General features: G+C 42.8%; 1 protein-coding gene across 1 annotated transcript in view; it reads left to right on the top strand.

The window, feature by feature from the left end:
- Window positions 1–19,629, top strand: part of asap2a (ArfGAP with SH3 domain, ankyrin repeat and PH domain 2a) — a 210,422-nt gene that overhangs the window by 64,900 nt on the left and 125,893 nt on the right. The window contains exon 2 of the mRNA XM_085996347.1: window positions 10,236–10,308. Coding sequence (XP_085852473.1) covers window positions 10,236–10,308 — 73 coding nt within the window. The remainder of the gene's footprint in view (window positions 1–10,235; window positions 10,309–19,629) is intronic.

Raw genomic sequence — 19,629 nt, 5'->3', positions numbered from 1 at the left:
GTGACTGTGGGTGGGACAAAGTGGGAAATAGTGATCATCTGAATGTTTTCTAAAATATGATGGATTCCTTAGAGTAGGGAAACTGATCTATTGATTTTTGTTGTGTTTAAAAAGGAGATCTCCTTGTGGGGCAGAGGGCTTGGCTGAGGTACTAAATGAATACTTTAAATCTGTCTTAACTAAAGAAAAGGATACTCCCAATGTGTCAGTAAAGGAGGAGGTAGTAGAGAAATTGAATAGGATAACAATAGATAAAGTGGAGATACTTAAAGGTTGGCGGCGCTCGAAGTAGAAAAGCCACCCAGTCCAATGGGATACATCCTAGTTTGCTGAGGGATTTAAGGGTGGAAATTGCAGAGGCTCTGACCACAATCTTTCCAATCCTCCCTAGATATGGAGTGCCAGAGGACTGGAGGATTGCAAATATTATAACCCTGTTCATAAAAGAGGAGAGGGATAAAGCTGCAACTACAGGCCAGTCAGCCTAATGTCGGTGGTGGGGAAACTTTGAGACAATAATCCTGGAAAAATTTAATTGACACTTGGAAAAATATTGTTTAATAAATGAAAGCCAGCACGAATTTGTTAAAGGGAAATCGATTTTGACTAAGTTGATCGAGATTTTTGATGAAGTAACAGAGGGTTGATGAGGGTAGTGCGGTTGATGTTGTGTAAATGGGCTTTCAAAAGTACCATATAATAGACTTGTTAGCAACATTGAAGCCCATGGAATTAAAGGGGCAGTGGCTGCGTGGATACAAAATTGACTAAGGGACAGAAAGCAGAGAATAATGGCGAGCGGTTGTTTTTTAAACTAGAGGAAGTGTGCAGTGGTGTCCCCCAGGGGTCGGTTTTGCGACTACTGCTCTTTTTGATATATATTAATGACCTGGACTTGGGTATACAGGGCATAATTTCAAAGTTTGCAGATGACACGAAACTCGGAAATGTAGTACAGGAAACTTTGTGCTATCTGGCACCGACGGGACCGAGCTGTTGCCGTCCCATCAAAACTGCCGGACAAACCAGCGTTAATGTTGAAACATACGGAGATTTTGAGCTCCGTATCTGGCAACAAACCCTGTTGCTTAGCAACAGCTTCTAAACAGTCGGCCGTACCTCGCAAGCGTCTCTGTAGCTTAGCAACAGCTTCAGCGAGACCTTGCAGAGCCTGACTGGTGAAAAAAAAGCAACGAAAACCTAACGAAACGGCTCCTGATTTTTGCTGGTGGCTCGAGCATTCCGGACAGTTAACCTCCGGATAAACCAAAGTTTCCTGTAAACAGTGAGGAGGATAGTAACAGCCTTCAGGATGACATGGACTCATTGAAACTTACAAAATTCTGACAGGACTGGACAGACTAGATGCTGGAAGGATGTTCCCAATGGTCGGGGAGTCCAGAACCAGGGGTCACAGTCTAAGGATAGGGGGTAGGCCATTTAGGACGGAGATGAGGAGGAATTTCTTCACCCAGAGAGTGGTGAACCTGTGGAATTCTCTACCACAGAAGGCAGTAGAGGCCAATACATTAAATATATTCAAGAAGGAGTTGAATATATTTCTTAAGGCTAAAGGGATCAAGGGGTATGGGGAGAAAGCAGGGACCGGGTACTGAATTTGGATGATGAGCCATGATCGCATTGAATGGCGGAGCAGGCTCGAAGGGCCGAATGGCCGACTCCTGCTCCTATCTTCTATGTTTCTATGGCCAGACTGGTGAAATGGGCAAACACATATCAGATGAAATTTAATGCAGAGAAGTATGACGTTTTGGTAGGAAGAATGTGGAAAGGCAATATAAACAAAGTGGTACTATTTAAAGGGGTTGCAGGAACAGAAACTTGGGGGTGTATGTACTCAAGTCTTTGAAAGTGGTCGGACAAGTTGAGAAGATTGTTAAAAAGGCATTCGGGATCCTTGGACTTTATAAAATAGAGGCATAGAATACAAAAGCAAGGAAGCTATGCAAAACCTTTATAAAACAGTGGTTAGGCCCTAGATGGAGTATTGTTGCCAATTCTTTAGCGCCATACTTTAGGATGGATGTCACTGTCTTGGAGAGGGTACAGAGGAGATTTACTAGAATGGTACTGGGATGCAGGACTTCAATTACATGAAGAGAATAGAAAAACTGGGGTTATTCTCCTTTAGAACAGAGAAAGTTAAGGGGAGATTTGATAGAGGTATCCAAAATCATGAATAGTGAATAAGGAGAAACTATTTTCAGTGGCAGAGGTTTGGTCACAGAGGGCACAGATTTAAGGTCATTGGCAAAAGAACCAGAGGTGACATGAGGGAAAAAAATTTACACAGAGTTATGGTCTGGAATGCACTGCCTGAAAGGCTAGTGGAAGCAGATTCAATAATGGCCTGTAATTTGCGGTCAGCGGCGAAGCAAAGGCATTTGCCGCTGGTCCCGAAGAAAGCTTCTCACAAAGATCTTGCGCTCTCTGGTGAGAAATTCAGCTTTATCGACGTTCAGTGATCATTGTAAATTAATGGGGAATTCCTAGGGTAAGCTGCTGTGATGTCAACCAATTGCAATGCAGAATTCTGTCAGCCTTGGAAACAGGATGTGAAGAAGCTTCTTTTATTCTGACTTTAAAAAAAATGTTAGAGAGCCAAATAAAGATTGGGACTATCACATGGGGGAAAGGTAAACCGGAAATAAATATGAACGAACTTAAATTTTTTTTTTTTTAAGTTTAAGGGGGAGAAATTCAGTTGGCTGCGCCACCCGTTAGCGCCTTAAGAGGGCGTTAAGTGGGTCGCAAGCCACTGCCCACGCCTCCCGCTAAATTCTGCGGGACGCTAGTGGTGGCACTAGCCGCTAGCACTAGGCCGCTACCGATGACGGCATCGGTGTGCACAGCGCCCCGCTCACGCCCCGGCCGCGATATTTGGAAGCGCCCCCTGATTTACCGCCGGACGCTATGTGCGACCGATTCAGAGGGGCCTACCTGCGGCGGGGGAGGCGCAAATTAAAGGAGAGGTGCGGGACGGCCATTTTTGTTGTTGGCCGCCTGCCAGCACCTGCCTGTGCTCCCGTCCCCGGCCTCCTGAACACCCCCCCCCCCCCCCCCCCCCCGAACTCGCAGAGTGCTGGCTGTGTTCCAGGAGCCCGGCACTTCTCGGTGCCAGGCTCTTTTGCCGGCACTCGCGATCCTTGGGGGCCCAGCTGGGCCCCAGATTGCGCTGCACAAGGCCCCTCCCCTTTAAGAAGGGGAGGAAGGCCTGCAATACCGCAGCATGACGTGCCGCAGCGTGTGGCGCTGCGGCACGTTGCACCGCGATATTCAGTCACAGCGCCCCAAGAGGGATGCGGGGCGCTTCCCGTAGCGCCGCGCTTCCCTTTGGGGCGCTACCACTGAATTTCCGGCAGGCGGCCGCGAATGCTTCCGGGGCGCTACTTTTAGCGTCCTGGCGAGGCTGGCGCCCCAAACGGGGCTATAGTCAATTTCTCCCCCTAAGTTTTTTAAAAATTGTAATTTTTATTAAAGTAGAGAAATTTGGCACTCCACAAAATTTTTCAGGGCCATAACGTTTGTTTAGCAGTCAATACGCTGTTAAATCCCCAGTTACACCTAATCTAGCAAGGTCCAACTTTTAATGGGGTATTTAACAGCAATATTGCCACGGAAAAGCCAAAGTTTTCGTCAGTTTCACTGATTTCCTGATTACACTGATTGCCAGCTATGGGGGTGGGCGTGGGTGCACAGCGCAGGCGGTGTTGAAGCAGTGAATGACTGACCGCAACTTCAGGGTTTCCACGTTGGGGTGTGCATCCGCTAATTCCTGAAGTTGCGGTCAGTTTCAAAGTGGTAATAATAGCGAACGCTGTTCGTTCGTCGTTATTACCCACCGCAAATTCTGGGCCATTAACTTCCAAATGGGAATTAGATAAATACCTGAAGGGGAAAATTTTGCAGGGCTATGGGGAAAAGAGCAGTGGAGTAGGACTAATTGGATCGCTCTTTCAAAGAGCCGGCACAGGCATGATAGGCCAAATGGCCTCCTTTTGTGCTGTGTGATTCTATAATTAAAGTAAGTGAGGCTGTTGGGAAATGGATATGTTTCTATTTTTGGCACGCATTGTTAGAAAATTGATGACTGCTACTGCTATTCCTTGCATTGATATAGCACTTGTACTAAATCATCTCAAAGTGCTTCGCAATGAATAATTGTTGAAGTATAGTGATTGTAATTTAGGCAAGTATGGCAGCCAGCCAGCATCCTGCAAAATGCCACAAACAGCAATACAACAACTTGTATGTATTTATATAGCGCCTTTAACGTAGTAAAATGTCACAAGGCGCTTCACAGGAGTATTATAAGACAAAAAAATAAGCAATAAGATAAATGACCAGGTAATTGATTTTTTAACAATTATGGTTGAGGAAGGAATATTTCCCAAAGCACTGAGAGAATATTGTGCTCTTCGAATGGTACCAGGGTCTTTAATCGCTACTTGAAGCACCAAAAGGGACTGGAAAATGGGACATAAGCTTAATACTGTACGTCATTCTAAGAACATATTTTAGGGAAGGGCTAGAATTCTTTGTTGCACAGTGCTCAACAAATCTTGCACACTTGCTGAGTCTCACTTACTGTTTAGACTTGTTTCCTTTTATTTAGGTGAAGCAACGTATTTTGATGGTGCATTTAATTTAAGAGCAGTAATAATGCTACAGGTAATATTAGATGCTAACTTCACATACAATGGAAAGAAACATACAAATGCTATGACTTTGAGAATTTGTTGCAATTTTGTTTGTTGCAATTGTTTTTGAATTGTGTTATTTGCTTAAATAGTCCAATTAATTCCCCTGAGAATGATTGTGAATTCACTGGCATTGATGTTTCTAGGAGTGCTGTCATCCTATAGTAGATTCCAAGATTTACCTAAATAGAAATATCCATTTAATTGGTGATGATTTTGTTGATTAGACAACCCAATAACTATGTATTGCCAGCCTGTGGAATTTGTTGTAGTTATATTGGTAGGCTGACAGCCACCAGATAGAGTATTTACATGAGCAGTATATAATATTTTTATTAAATAGATAAGTAACTTTTGTATCTTAATTTAAAAGATTTTTAAAAAAAACACATACACACTTCGGCTCCAAGTTGCTTCTTATCCATTTAATTCATAGTTGTGCTTTGGTAATAGAAAATAATTTTTAAAATTCAGTTTCGCAACTCTCATTTCATGGAATATAAGCAACTTGTTTTTGGTAAGCAAGTGTGAGCAGTGAGCAGAATCTTTCCTCTTCAGGGTCTAGATAAAGTGATTGTTGGAAAGGTTCATAAAATCGCAGAATACAAAAATTCCACTTTTTTATTAAAGACTACAGTAGAGTTATGAATATGCCAGCGGAACTATTTTTGGATTCCCAGCTACTGCTCCTGAAAATTTGAAACTTATACAATACAAAGAAAAAGGGTGGGACTTCCAAATCTAGAGCCCCTTGGATGTCAAGGGGCATACAGGATAGGATAAGGCAAGAAAGGGAAGCTTATGTCAGATACCGAGAGCTAAATAGTACAGAAGACCTAGAGGAGTATAGAAAGTGCAGGGTTAAAATTAAAATGGAAATTAGGAAAGCAAAGAGGGGGAATGAAAAAATATTGGCAAGTAAAATCAAGGAAAACCCAAAGATGTTTTATAAATACATAAAGAGCCAGAGGATAACTAAAGAAAGAGCAGGGCCTATTAAGAGACTAAAAAGGTAACCTGTGTGTTGAGGCAGGAGACGTGGGTGTGGTTCTTAATGAATACTTTGTGTATGTCTTTAGAAAAAAGAGGGGCAATGCAGACATTGTAGTTAAGGAGGAGGAGTGTGAAATATTAGATGAGATAAACCTAGTGAGAGAGGAAGTGTTTAAAGGGTTTAGCATCTTTGAAAGTAGATTAATTGCCAGGCCCGGATGAAATGGATCCCAGCTGTTAAGAAAAACAAGGGAGGAAATAGCGGAGGCTCTGACCTTCATTTTCCAATCCTCGCTTGTTGGAGATAGTCATTGCCTGGCACTTGTGTGGCCATAATAATGGGCCGGATTTTCCGATTGCGGATGCCTCCAATCTGGAAAAATCTACGCACTTACCTGCTGGCTCCGTAGGTCTGGACTCTTCTGATCCTGGGCCTCTCTTGGTCCATGCGCGCAGAGGCCCAGGTATCCCGGGGGTGCAGGCGGTTCGCAAGCGTCCCTGGGATCACGTGGGCCATGGAGAACCAATCAAAGAAGGGAATCCCCTTCACACTTTTGACAGGTCTCTACGCATAGATCTGTCAAAAGTATGAATGGAGATCACATTTAAAAACACAATTAAACATTAAATAAATTAAAAATAAAATCACATTTAAAATTATATTAAATTAAATATTTTAAGCAAATTTAATTTTTTGAAAAATAATTGAAGTTTTTTACGAGGCTAAAAATAAACTTTTTTTTAAAGTTTTTTAAAATTATAAATGAGTGGGAGAAAAAATTGTTTTTTTTACTCTTATGCTGGTAAAAGCAGGCCATATGCCTGGTTTTATCAGGCGTAAGATTTTTAAAGGTTTTCAGCTAGCGGAGGTTGTGCAGAACATAAGAACATAAGAAATAGGAGCAGGAGTAGGCCAATCGGCCCCTCGAGCCTGCTCCGCCATTCAATAAGATCATGGCTGATCTGATCCTAACCGCCAATCCACTATCACAGAACCATCTCCTGAATCTAACAGAATTAGACACACGAAATAGGAGCAGGATCAGGCTACACGGCCCCTGGGCCCGCTCCGCTACCCACAGGGCCATGACCGATCCGAACCTAGACTCATGTCCAAATTCCTGCCCGCTCCCCGTAACCCTTAATTCCCTTTACTTCTAGGAAACTGTCTATTTCTGTTTTAAATTTATGTAATGATGTAGCTTCTACAGCTTTTTGGGGCAGCATATTCCATGGACCTACCACCCTCCGAGTGAAGTAGTTCCTCCTCATCTCAGTTTTGAAAGAGCAGCCCCTTATTCTAAGACTATGCCCCCTAGTTCTAGTTTCACCCATCATCGGGAACATCTTCCCCTGCATCCACCCGATCCAACCCCTTCACAATCTTATATGTTTCAATAAGATCGCCTCTCATTCTTCTGAACTCCAATGAGTAGAGTCCCAATCTACTCAACCTCTCCTCATATGTCCATCCCCTCATCCCCGGGATTAACCGAGTGAACCTTCTTTGTACTGACTCGAGAGCAAGTATGTCCTTTCTTAAGTATGGACACCAAAACTGTACGCAGTATTCCAGGTGCGGTCTCACCAATACCTTGTACAACTGAAGCAATACCTCCCTATTTTTATATTCTATCCCCCTAGCAATGAAAGCCAACATTCCATTGGCCTTCTTAATCACTTGCTGCACCTGCATACTAACCGTTTGAGTTTCGTGCACCAGGACCCCCAGATCCCTTTGTACTTCAGTACTTTCCAGTTTCTTGCCATTAAGATAATAACTTGCTCTACGATTTTTCCTGCCAAAGTGCATAACCTCACACTTTCCAGTATTGTATTCCATCTGCCAAATCTCTGCCCACTTACTTAGCCTGTCTATGTCCCCTTGAAGGTTTTTTATGTCCTCCTCACTCACTACTTCCCCCCCCCCCCCCCCCCCCCAATCTTAGTATCATCTGCAAACTTTGATATTTTACACTCGGTCCCCTCCTCCAAATCGTTAATATAGATTGTAAAGAGTTGGGGACCCAGCACTGACCCCTGCGGAACACCACTAGTTACTGATTGCCAGTCTGAGAATGAACCATTTATCCCAACTCTCTGCCTTCTGTTAGATAGCCAATCCTCTATCCATGCCAGAATATTACCCCCAATCCCGTGATTTTTTATCTTGAGCAATAATCTTTTGTGTGGCACCTTGTCAAATGCCTTTTGGAAGTCTAAATACACTACGTCCACTGGTTCCCCTTTATCCACCCTATACGTTACTTCCTCAAAGAACTCCAGCAAATTTGTCAAACATGACTTCCCCTTCATAAAACCATGCTGTCTTTGTCCTATTAAATTATGATTATCCAAATGCGGAACTCTTTGCCTGCGGATGCCCTTCTCCCGGGCAGGTGGATGATCTGTCAAGAGAATTCTTGACAGATCGGAAGTGCCGGGTTTTAGCGCATGTGCTTCGCATGCCTGAAACCGGCACTTGCGAGACCCCTACGGGTGCTTGAGGGTCGGAATATCCAGCCCATTCTTCGCCACTTATCAGCCCAAGCATGAATGTCATCCAGGTCTTGCTGCAGTCGGGCAGGGACTGCTTCATTATCTGAGGAGTTACGAATGGAACTGAACACTCGGCAGACATCCCCAGTTCTGACCACCTGATAGTGAAGGCCATTGATGGAGCAGCTGAAGATCAAAACTGAGATGAGGAGGAACTACTTCACTCAGAGGGTGGTAGGTCCATGGAATATGCTGCCCCAAAAAACTGTAGAAGCTACATCATTACATAAATTTAAAACAGAGAAATAGACAGTTTCCTAGAAGTAAAGGGAATTAAGGGTTACGGGGAGCGGGCAGGAATTTGGACATGAGTCTAGGTTCGGATCGGTCATGGCCCTGTGGGTAGCGGAGCGGGCCCAGGGGCCGTGTAGCCTGATCCTGCTCCTATTTCATGTGTCTAATTCTGTTAGATGCAGGAGATGGTTCTGTGATAGTGGATTGGCAGTTAGGATCAGATCAGCCATGATCTTATTGAATGGCGGAGCAGGCTCGAGGGGCCGATTGGCCTACTCCTGCTCCTATTTCTTATGTTCTTATGGTTGGGCCGAGGACACTGCCCTGAGGAACTCCTGCAGCGATGTCCTGGGGCTGAGGTGATTGATCGCCAACAACCACAACCATCTTCCTTTGTGCTAGGTATGACTCCAGCCAGTGGGGAGTTTTCCCCCTGATTCCCATTGACTTCAATGTTAGGATACTGAGACGTGCAGAGGAACAGAGCGACCTTGGAGTGCATGTCCACAGATCCTTAAAGATAGCAGGACAGGTAGATAAGGTGGTTAAGAAGGCATACGGGATACTTTCCTTTATTAGCCAAGGTATAGACTCTAGGGGAATCAAGGGATATGGAGATCGGGCGGGAAAGTGAAGTTGCGGCCGATGATCAACCATGATCTTATTGAAGGCGGAGCAGGCTCGAGGGGCTGTATGGCCTCCTCCTGCTCTTACTGCTTATGTTCTTATAAGAACAGGGAGGTTATGCTTGAACTGTATAAAACACTAGTTAGGCTACAGCTAGAGTACTGCGTACAGTTCTGGTCACCACATTACAGGAAAGATGTGGTTTCACTAGAGAGGGTACAGAGGAGATTTATGAGGATGTTGTCAGGACTGAAGAATTTTAGTTATGAGGAATGATTGGATAGACTGGGGTTGTTTTCTTTGGAACAGAGGAGGCTGAAGGGAGACTTAATTGAGGTGTATAAAATCATGAGGGGCCTAGATAGAATGGATTGGAAGGGCCTATTTCCCTTAGCAGAGAGGTCAATAACCAGGGGGCATAGATTTAAAGTAATTGGTAGAAGGATTAGAGGGAAGTTGAGAACTTTTTTCACCCAGAGTGTGGTGGGAATCTGGAATTTATTACCTGAAAGGGTAGTAGAGGCATAAACCCTCATTGCATTTAAAAAGTATTTGGATATGCACTTGAAGTGCTGTAACCTACAGGGCTATGGACCACAAGCTGGAAAATGGGATTAGGTTGGATAGCTCTTTGTCAGCTGGCACAGATACGATGAACCAAATGACCTTCTGTGCCATAAATTTCTATGATTCTATAAGTAACTACTATCTTGGTCAATCTGTATTACTGTGTATATTGGGGTCAATTGTGCTGCCAGGGTCTGGAACATAGGATTGCTCTAAATCAATTTTTTCTTTCAAACCATCAAGATTGAAAATTATTAGAAAAACTAATTGAGGTGGGTGTCCTTGTGTCTAACACGTTGATTCATCTGAGGACTCAAATCAGTTTTGATGAACCACAAACAAGTTGGTTAGTGTTGTGGAGTCGGATTTGATGCTGAAGCGCAACTTCCCCAACTGGTAACCGTCCCAGTTACCGACATAAATTAAGAAGTATAGTACATAAAATAAATCAAACTGTTTTAATAAATTTTCCAGTTTTCTTTTGCTGTTAACTGCTTGCTTTCTCTTTTATTTATGCTCCATTTTTATTTTTAGGCATTGGACGTGGATCGTGGTGTGCTCCAAAAAATGAAGAAATCTGTCAAAGCTATTTATACATCTGGACTAGGTAAGGAACTGCTTTAATACTTAATTTGATGGTAAGCGAAGAGAAGAAAATCTTGTGTGTTTTATGATCTGCATGTCCTGGAAATAACATAAGAAATAGGAGTAGGCCATTTGGCTCTTCGAGCCATTCACCCCATATCCCTTGGTTCCAAAAATCTATCTATCTGTCTTGAATATACTCAACGACTAAGCATCCACAGCCCTCTGAGGTAGAGATTTACAAAGATTCACAGTCCTTTGAGTGAAGAAATTTCTCCTCATCTCAGTCCTAAATGGTTGACCCCATATTCTGAGACTGTGACCACTAGTTCTAGACTCCCCAGCCAGGGGAAACAACCTTCCAGCATCTACCCTGTCAAGCCCCTTAAGAATTTTATACATTTCAATGAGATCACCTCTCATTCTTCTAAACTCTAGGGAATATAGGCCCGATCTACTCAACCTCTCCTCATAGGATAAATCCTGCCCTCCCCCCATATCCCAGGAATCAGTCTAATTTAAGTATTCTTTTCCCATTCCATACCAAGGTTAATGACACTGAAATACCCCATTGAGTCACTGAGGTACCTGTGGAATATGCTACAGTACCACAAACTAATAGCGTGGATTTTGCAGTAAAAATAATGGTGAGGTTAACAGCGCTCATCGTTATTAAGGAGTAAATCGAACAGCAATTTCCGGTGACCGCACGTACGCAGTTAAATGTGGAAATCAGGAAGTTGCTGTCTAATTTGTCCTGCTTCTCCAGAAGTTGCGCCATAACAGTATCTTGCCAAGAGACTTGACATTGAATCACGTGGAAGGGCATGAAGTTGGGGTACTTAATGTGATAGATACCCACTAAACACACCAGAAAAAGTTGGGGTTTGTCCATTCAAGTGCAAGTGAATTTTTAATGTGTGATGAGTCTTGATTACTGCCAAACAACCTCTCTGGCACTGAAAATTAACTTTTACAACTGTGGCATCTCATTCCTTCAGATTTTAATTATTGGTGGAGATTTTAAAAAATCTAAAACTTTTTAAAAACTTATTCTTTGTCTGTTATCTCTCTCTCTCTCTGTCTCTCTCATAATCCCATCTTTCTTTCTCTATTTCGCTTTCTGAACATGATTTGCCATTTAATTAAATATTCTAATTTACTTCCTGGTTCAGACTCTGCATGCCTCAGTTAAGGAGATACATAGTTGCTAACCCTGTTCATGCAGCCCTGCCAGTGACGGCAAAATCTGGGCCAATATCCCTAATGTAATGATCCTGTGGAACTGAGTTGTGGGTAGGTGGAGCTGTGGATCCTCCTACCCTTTGGGGAAGAGGAGAAGACTGTTGAGTCTATAAAACTCAGAATTTTCTGGAGAGAGAGTTAGAGTCAGAATGAGAAGTGCTGTTGCAGTTGCTGGCTTTGTCATTGCTGCCACTTATTATTAAACACACCCTGTTCTTTATATGTGTATTTGGAATTTTGTTTGGAAGAAGTTGAAGACCCAGTTATCTGGTGCTTATGTGGGTCCTCATACTATGATTTCTCATTCTGAAGCACTTTCTTCTTTAAAGTGAATCGACTGTTAAATGGCCTGTTCAATTTATTTAGCTTATATGTTCAACTGCAGAAAGCTGTTGTTGAGAACTTGTTCAGCTGAAAATATGAAATGGCAATGAAATGCCAGCGTTATCAAAATAGTTATGAGGATACCTATCTATAGCTGTTGTTTATTTATGTGCATTTTTCACTAAGTTATCCTGTCTTCAAGTCTTTTCTATTGAAAGGGCAGGTTCACAGTCTGCCTTAGACCACCCTCTGTAATTGGTTGCTAGGAGGCAGTAGGTTTTTGCATTCAGTCTTAGTACTATAATACTGAGCAACACTGTTGCTCTTCCGTGTTTTCTTGTTGTTTTGTGTGTCATTTATTAACATCTGAAATGTACGTTCTAAATTTACTGGTATATACTTGTGTTGAACAATGAAAACTCAAGTAATATAATTTGACTTGATATATATAGAGCACTATTTCTAACTTTAGAACAACCATATTTATTGCAATGTTCTGTAAAAAGTGCAGTACTTCCTAGTAAGCTGCTTTTTTTTATCAAACCCTTAATTTAACTTCAGAATGTTATAAAACACTGCCATTTTCTATTGCATGTTGCAGACGTTCAGAACAGCTCGCTACCCATAGTAAGTGGCCATAATATACAAACGAACTCCAATGAAAAATCTCCAAAAGGTTTTAATGCACATTTTGTTTTAGGATTTTAAAAAAAAACTTGGAACATGTTTAATCTCATTAGGCTGTCTAGAAAAATTAGTTTAATAAAATCATTTGAACTGTGTTGCAGTTTTGAAGACAGTCCTGAGCAATGTTCCTTTTTTTTAGTGCACGGCCCATTCAAATTCCCGCGCATGCGTATTTTTTCTATTTAATCTGTTTTCTATACATGACTGAATAAATCCATAATGTAGTGCAAAGAAACATCTAATGGCATAATATGACCTCAACATTGTAATATAGTGACAGTCTTTTCTCATGCTGTCATTGCATTGCATCTGCTGGGCTTTTAGAGGTACATTGGTCTGGAATTTTCGGTGGGTAATAACAGCATTCACTGTTATTACCCCTTTGAAACTGACTGCAACTTCAGGATTTACTGCATGCGTATTCTAACACAGAAATCCTGAAGTTGCGGTCAGCCATTCACTGCTCCGACACTGGCTGCGCTGTGCCCCCCGCCAATAGCCAGTAATCAGGGAAATCAGTGAAACTGACAAAAACGTCAGCTTTTCTGCAGTCATTAAAACTTAGACCTTGCTGGATTAGGTATAACTGGGGGTTTAACAGCGTATTGACTGCTTCTTATCGTGTCCACGGACAGTCTATACATAGCCCAGCCAGAACTGGACACATTTTTGTGCCTTGTTGTTGAATTCGGCAAGATCTGCAACAGTGCAGGGTTCGTCTAACGATGGGCATTGCAGAAGATGTTGCATAGTCTGTGCCTCAGTTCCACATTCACAAGTTGTCGGGCTGGTTGAATATCCCCATTTGCTTAGTGACACCTTTGAGCAACCTACACCGGTCCTAAGTCTGTTAAGGCACTTCCAGGTTGCCCAGTTGCAATTAGCTCCTGGGGGAAGGCTTTCATCAAGTAAAATTTCCATCGCTGGGGGTCGTTCAAAACTGGCGAGCCGGTCTTTCCACAAGGCGATGCGGGCTTCAGATGTGGTTGATTGTAATGGAACAACACTGTTCATGAAGCTCTTTCTTGACTTTAGGCGGCTGGGTGTAGGTGTATGACAATGCAGAGGGTGTCTCATCTGATGTTTGACGGAGTCGCTCTTTCTTGCTGGCTACCGTTCTTCTTATATCAGGGGGAGCGATACCCGCCAGGATATATAGGCCGTTGGTGTTTGTTGGTTTTAAGCAACCTGTGATAAATCGGCAGCTTGCATTCAGAACGGCCTCCATCTTCTTGGCATGAGTAGACCTTTCCCATGCAGGGCAGGTGTATTCGGCAGTGGAATAGCAAAGAGCAAGTGCACTGGTTCGCAATGTTTTCGGGCTTGTTCCCCATCTTGTGTTAGTGAGCTTATTCAGTGTGGTTCTTGAAGGTGAGGCATCGGTCAAGGGTGACTCCTAAGTAGATAGGGTGCTCGCAATGCGTCAGTGTTGCTCCACACCAGGTTACTTTCAGCTGGCGTTTAGCTTCACGGTTTCTGAGGTGGAATGCACAAACTTGCGTCTTTGATGGGTTTGCGCGAAGGTGGTTTTCTTCATAGTAGGATTTTAGTCCCTCCAAGGCCTCAGAAAGCGTTTTCTCCACGGTGTTAAAATCAGTGCTTTGGGCAGTTACACAAGTCATCAGCATATATAAAACGGCGTGTAACACCGTCTATAGGTTGGTCATTCGTGTAGATGTTGTACAGCAGCGGTGCAAGCACACTCCCCTGAGGAAGACCATTCTTCTGAATACGCCACCTGCTGCGCTTCCCACCTAGTTCAACATAGAACCGGCGATTCTGAAGCATGCTTTCTAACAGCTCTGTTCAGTGAATCTCTTTTGTCATCTCTAGAATCTTGCAGAGGAGACGTCTATGGTTCACTATCGTATGCTGCTGACAGGTCTACAAAAACAGCACCTGTTACCATCCCTTGCTCAAAACCATCTTCGATGTGTTGTGTGAGGTTGAGCAGTTGGCTTGTTGATTTGCCGGGATGGAAATCTGCTTGCTCTGGAATGATCTTCTCATCTACAGTTGGTGCTATCCTATTGAGTATCAGGCGTTCAAACAGGTGTGGCAAAGCAGTGAAATTGGCCGAAAACTCTTAGGATCTGAGGGATCTTTTCCAGGCTTTAATTGACTGCTAAACAAACGTTATAACCCTGAAAAACTAATTTTAATTTTGTGGAGTGTTAAATTTCTCCATTTTTAATTTTTTTTAAAAATACAATTTTTAAGAAACTTAAACATTTTTTTTCAAACTTTGTTCATATTTTCAGGTTTATCTTTCCCCAATGTGAGAGCCCCAATCTTTGCTTTGCTCACTAACATTTTTAAAAAGTCAGAATAAAAGGAGCTTCTTCACATCCTGGTTCCAAGTTTGTGAGAAGTCTGCATTTTGATTGGCTGCTTAGACAGCTTGTTGACATCACAGCAGCTCGCGCGATGGAATTCCCACTACACTGCACTGATCTCAGTTGAACGCCGGAAAAGCCAAACCTCTCGCCACAGAGATCGCAAGCTATTTGTGGGAAGTTTTCTTCGGGGCCAGCGGCGAACGCCTTTGCTTCACTGCTGTCCGCAAATTACGGTCCAATGTGATTGGGGAGTTTGATGTATTGCAAAGTTCTGTGTGCATGCAGAGTGCTTCTTTCCAGTGTTCAGCTGCTGAGTTTTCTATTGGGTGAGTTGATGGGGCAGTCGGCTTTTAACCTGATTTTAAACAGATTGGTGGTATTGGTAGATTATTTTAGACTTAACATATTTGATGTAAATAAATATCAGACTTGGCACAAATGGGAGTTGTACTGCTAATATTGCAAGATCATTTCTTGGAGGTTGTCCCTCTTGCAATGTTATCGACCCAGACTGGAAATCCTGTTCTCCCTTTTGGTATAGGGAAGCTAAAAATCTCAGCATGATACTGGCACCTAAGGTGCAGTATAAAGGTTGCATTGCAGTATCCTGCTTAGGTTTATGTTAATCCTCATTTGCTTATCCAGATTATCTGCTTTTAACGGAATGGGAAGTTACGATGTATGATGAGGGTCATTGGATAACAATGAGGAGTGGGAACCCTGACTTGATTTTTTTTTCTCTGAGGCCAATTGTGCTGCAGTCACTTTTACTAGGGCTGAGGTTAGTGAACTCTATATATAGACAAATGCTCAATCTGTAAGGTTGAATACCACAGCAAGTGGTGCATGTCTCACTGAACCAGTGGGGAGAGCTAACAATGGACGAAGTTCTATTTCTGCCCTTCATTTGTTTGATTAGACTGCTCAGTATTGTAAACCTAGCCTGGCAAACATAGAAGAATCCTCTATCTGTTTTGGAGATCATAGAAGAAATGGATTTGTTTAAAGTGCTGTGCTTTACGCTGTAAAAGTTCAATAAGAGAACGGACAATTCCTTATGGGCCATAATTTGCTGCAGGAGTAAATCTAACAGTGTCTGCCATTATTTGGACTTGCCCTAGCACGTTTAGGTTTTTAAATTTTTTGCGTGGCAAGTTCACAAAAGTGCAAGGTGATAATGTTGCAGCGCGAGAAACTGGGCATTTGGGACCTGAGTGAACAGGGCAAGCAACTGCGTATCTCATTAACCAATCAGATTGAAGGATTCTGAAATTAACAGTGCAAGGACTGAGAAGGAAATGTAAATAAGAGTGGGTGAATTCAATGCCAAATCAGGTACAGGAAGAGAAATAGAGGGAAAGAAAGCGAGAAAAAAGAAACACAAGGAAAAGTTTAAGAACATTTTTTTAATTTTAAATTTCACATTTTTAAAATCTCCAACAATTAAAACCCGAAGGAATGATTCTCCACACTTGTAATAGTTAATTTTCAGTGCCAGAGAGCTTGTTTGGTAGTAATTAACACTTATCATGTCATTTAAAGGGCACATGGACTGAAATGGACAAGACTTGACTTTTTGTGGCAAGTTTAGTTCGTATCTACTGTGCAAATACAGCAATTTCACGGCATGCAATGCGTTTCAATGGTGAGCCAGACAGCAAGATGCCGTATTCGCGAAACTAACGGCAGAGTGGCGCATCTCGGACAGCATCTTTTGGATTTCCATTATTTTGGCAGCCAATAATGGCCCAATGAGACTCAATAAATGTGAAGAAACTAAATGCATTTTCTTAATTCGAAATTGCTTGATTCAAAAAAACAACTTGGCCTAAATTCCTGTTAGGTTAGCTACATTGCATAATTCAAATTATTGGATGATTTCAACTTTTTTGTCCAAAAATAATTTTAAATTATCAGGATTAAATTATAAAACTTGATAGATTATTATATAACTGGATTGTTACAAGTTTGTCTCTGTCGTAGATATTTCCTTGGGTACACTAGTGTCAGTTGCTCCTGTAAGCGGTCTGAACATTTTGGCCCCGAATTCACAGTCGGTGTGACTGCATACTCTGAGTACGCCGTTATACCGCCTTTGAAATTGACTGCAAGTTAGCATGAGCTAAATCCTGAACTTGCGATCTGTCAAATTCCGACTGCGCATCAGCTTCGCTGCATGTTTCACCTACCCATTCAAATCAACGTGCTGGCGAAAAGTTGGGCTAATTGCCCACCTACTGCACATTAATTACCCTGAAAAGTTTTACGTCTGGTACAAACAGGCACAGGAGCCTGTTGCACAGCATATGGGGAGGGGCAACGAGAAAATTGTATTCGTTGGTGACTGCCGACTGACCCGTTGAGTGTTTCCAGCATTTTCTGATTAAAAATTTACTGGCCAGACACACAGCTCTTTTCATGTGTCAAGTGTCTTTTCCGAAGAGTTTTTGAACCCAGAAATTAAGCACAGTAAACACCAGAAATAGGCACACTATAGATTGAATATATTGGTTTAAGGGCAAAGTTTTTGTGTGGCGATTATTTCTCAACAGATTACAATTTAAAAAAAAAAAAAAAAACCTTCTGATTTATAGAAACTTTTTTACTGGGGTTTTCTACTTTATTGGCACAATTCGAATAATGGAGCACCTAATCTAATTCTGAGTAGGTAAGAACCGTATTTTTTTTACTCGTTCCTGGGGTGTGGGCGTTGCTGGCAGGCCAGCATTTATTGCCCGTCCCTAATTGCCCTTGAGAAGGTGGCGGTGAGCTGCCTTCTTGAACCTCTGCAGTCCCTGTGGTGAAGATACTCCCATAATACTGTTAGGGAGGGAGTTCCACGATTTTCATCCAGCGACGATGAAGGAACGGCGATACATTTCCAAGTCAGGGTGGTGTGTCACTTGGAGGGGAACTTGCAGGTGGTGGTGTTCCCATGCGCCTGCTGCCCTTGTCCTTCTAGGTGGTAGAAGTCATGGGTTTTGGAGGTGCTGTCGAAGCTTTGGTGAGTTGATGCAGTGCATCTTGTAGATGGTACACTGCAGCCATGGTGCACCAGTGGTGGAGGGAGTGAATGTTTAAGGTGGTGGGTGGGGTGCCAATCAAGCAGGCTACTTTGTCCTGGCTGGTGTTGAGCTTCTTGAGTGTTGTTGGAGCTGCACTCATCCAGGCAGATGGAGAGTATTCCATCACACTGCTGACTTGTGCCTTGTTGATGGTGGAAAGGCTTTGGGGAGTCAGGAGGTGAGTCACTTGCCCCAGAATACCCAGCCTCTGACCTGCTCTTGTTGCCACAGTATTTATGCGGCTGGTCCAGTTAAGTTTCTGGTCAATGGCGATGGTGGGGGATTTGGCGATAGTAATGCCATTGAATGTCAAGGGCTGGTGATTAGACTCTCACTTGTTGGAGATAGTCAGTGTGTGGCGCAAATGTTCTTTGCCACTTATCAGCCCAAGCCTGAATGTCATCCAGGTCTTGCTGCAGTCGGGCATGGACTGCTTCATTACCTGAGGCATTGCGAATGGCACTGAACACTCTGCAATCATCAGCGAACATCCCCACTTCTGAACTTATGATGGAGGGAAGTTCATTGATGAAGCAGCTGAAGATGGTTGGGCCTAGGAAACTGCCCTGAGGAACTCCTGCAGCGATGTCCTGGGGCTGAGATGATTGACCTCCAACAATCACAACCCTCTTCTAACAAATGCAGTATTATTATTTACACATAGTTATGAACGCTGTTTGATCAAATGTATACCTGGCATAACTAAAATGGATACCTATCATTTTAAATCCCTTCAACCAACATTTCCAATTAAGAGTGGCTATTAAATGCTATGTAGATTGTAAATCTATGCCAGTAGAAGACCTCTGTACTTTCAATATATTTGTTTCTCTTCCCCTGTCAAAACAATTCCTGTTCAGTTTTTTTCAATGTCCCACAGGGCTCTTCATTGTAAGTTTCCATTTTCAGAAACTGAAGCAGGATGGAAGTCTTCAAATCTTCTCTGTGGCCCCTACATGAGAATTGCTTTTAAACATGAAGTGTTTGGGGACTCTTTTTCTCATTTACAACTACACAATAGGGCAGAAGCTGCTAGGCTCTGCTACCAGCACAGGGCCTTACTAGATGCAAGCGGGTGCAGAGATCACCGGCCTATACTTGTGTCTATTGAAACTCTGTGCTGGCAGCGGAACTACAGGTAACTTTGTGCTATCCGGCACCGACGGGACCGAGCTATTGCCGTCCCATCAAAACTGCCGGACAAACCAGCGCTAATGTTGAAACATACGGAGATTTTGAGCTCCATATCTGGCAACAAACCCTGTTGCTTAGCAACAGCTTCTAAACAGTCAGCCGTACCTTGCAAGTGTCTCTGTAGCTTAGCAACAGCTTCAGCGAGACCTTGCAGAGCCTGACTGGTGGGGGGAAAAAAGCAACGAAACAGCTCCTGATTTTTGCCGCTGGCTCGAGCATTCCGGACAGTTAACCTCCGGATAAATCAAAGTTTCCTGTATTAAATTTCTGCCCTAATATGTCAATATAAATCATATAGAAATAAATTATATTTCTTATTGTATCTCTTGCATGTGACAAAAACGGTCTGCATTTCTTCATCTCCAAAGATTAGGTAAATACATTTTCATGAAGATGGTGCTCCTTTAAAAGATTAACCATCTGTTTCAAGCCAACACCAGCAGTAGAGTTTGGTTCACATTTCCACTCAAAGGGCAGCTGTTCACTAGT

The sequence above is a fragment of the Somniosus microcephalus genome, chromosome 9, assembly GCF_052327205.1.
Source record: "Somniosus microcephalus isolate GS21.2 chromosome 9, FLI_Smic_1.0, whole genome shotgun sequence".
NCBI classification, from domain to species: Eukaryota; Metazoa; Chordata; class Chondrichthyes; order Squaliformes; family Somniosidae; genus Somniosus; species Somniosus microcephalus.
The sequence above is the reverse complement of the archived record's forward strand: the minus strand, read 5'-3'. Positions and strand labels throughout refer to the sequence as shown.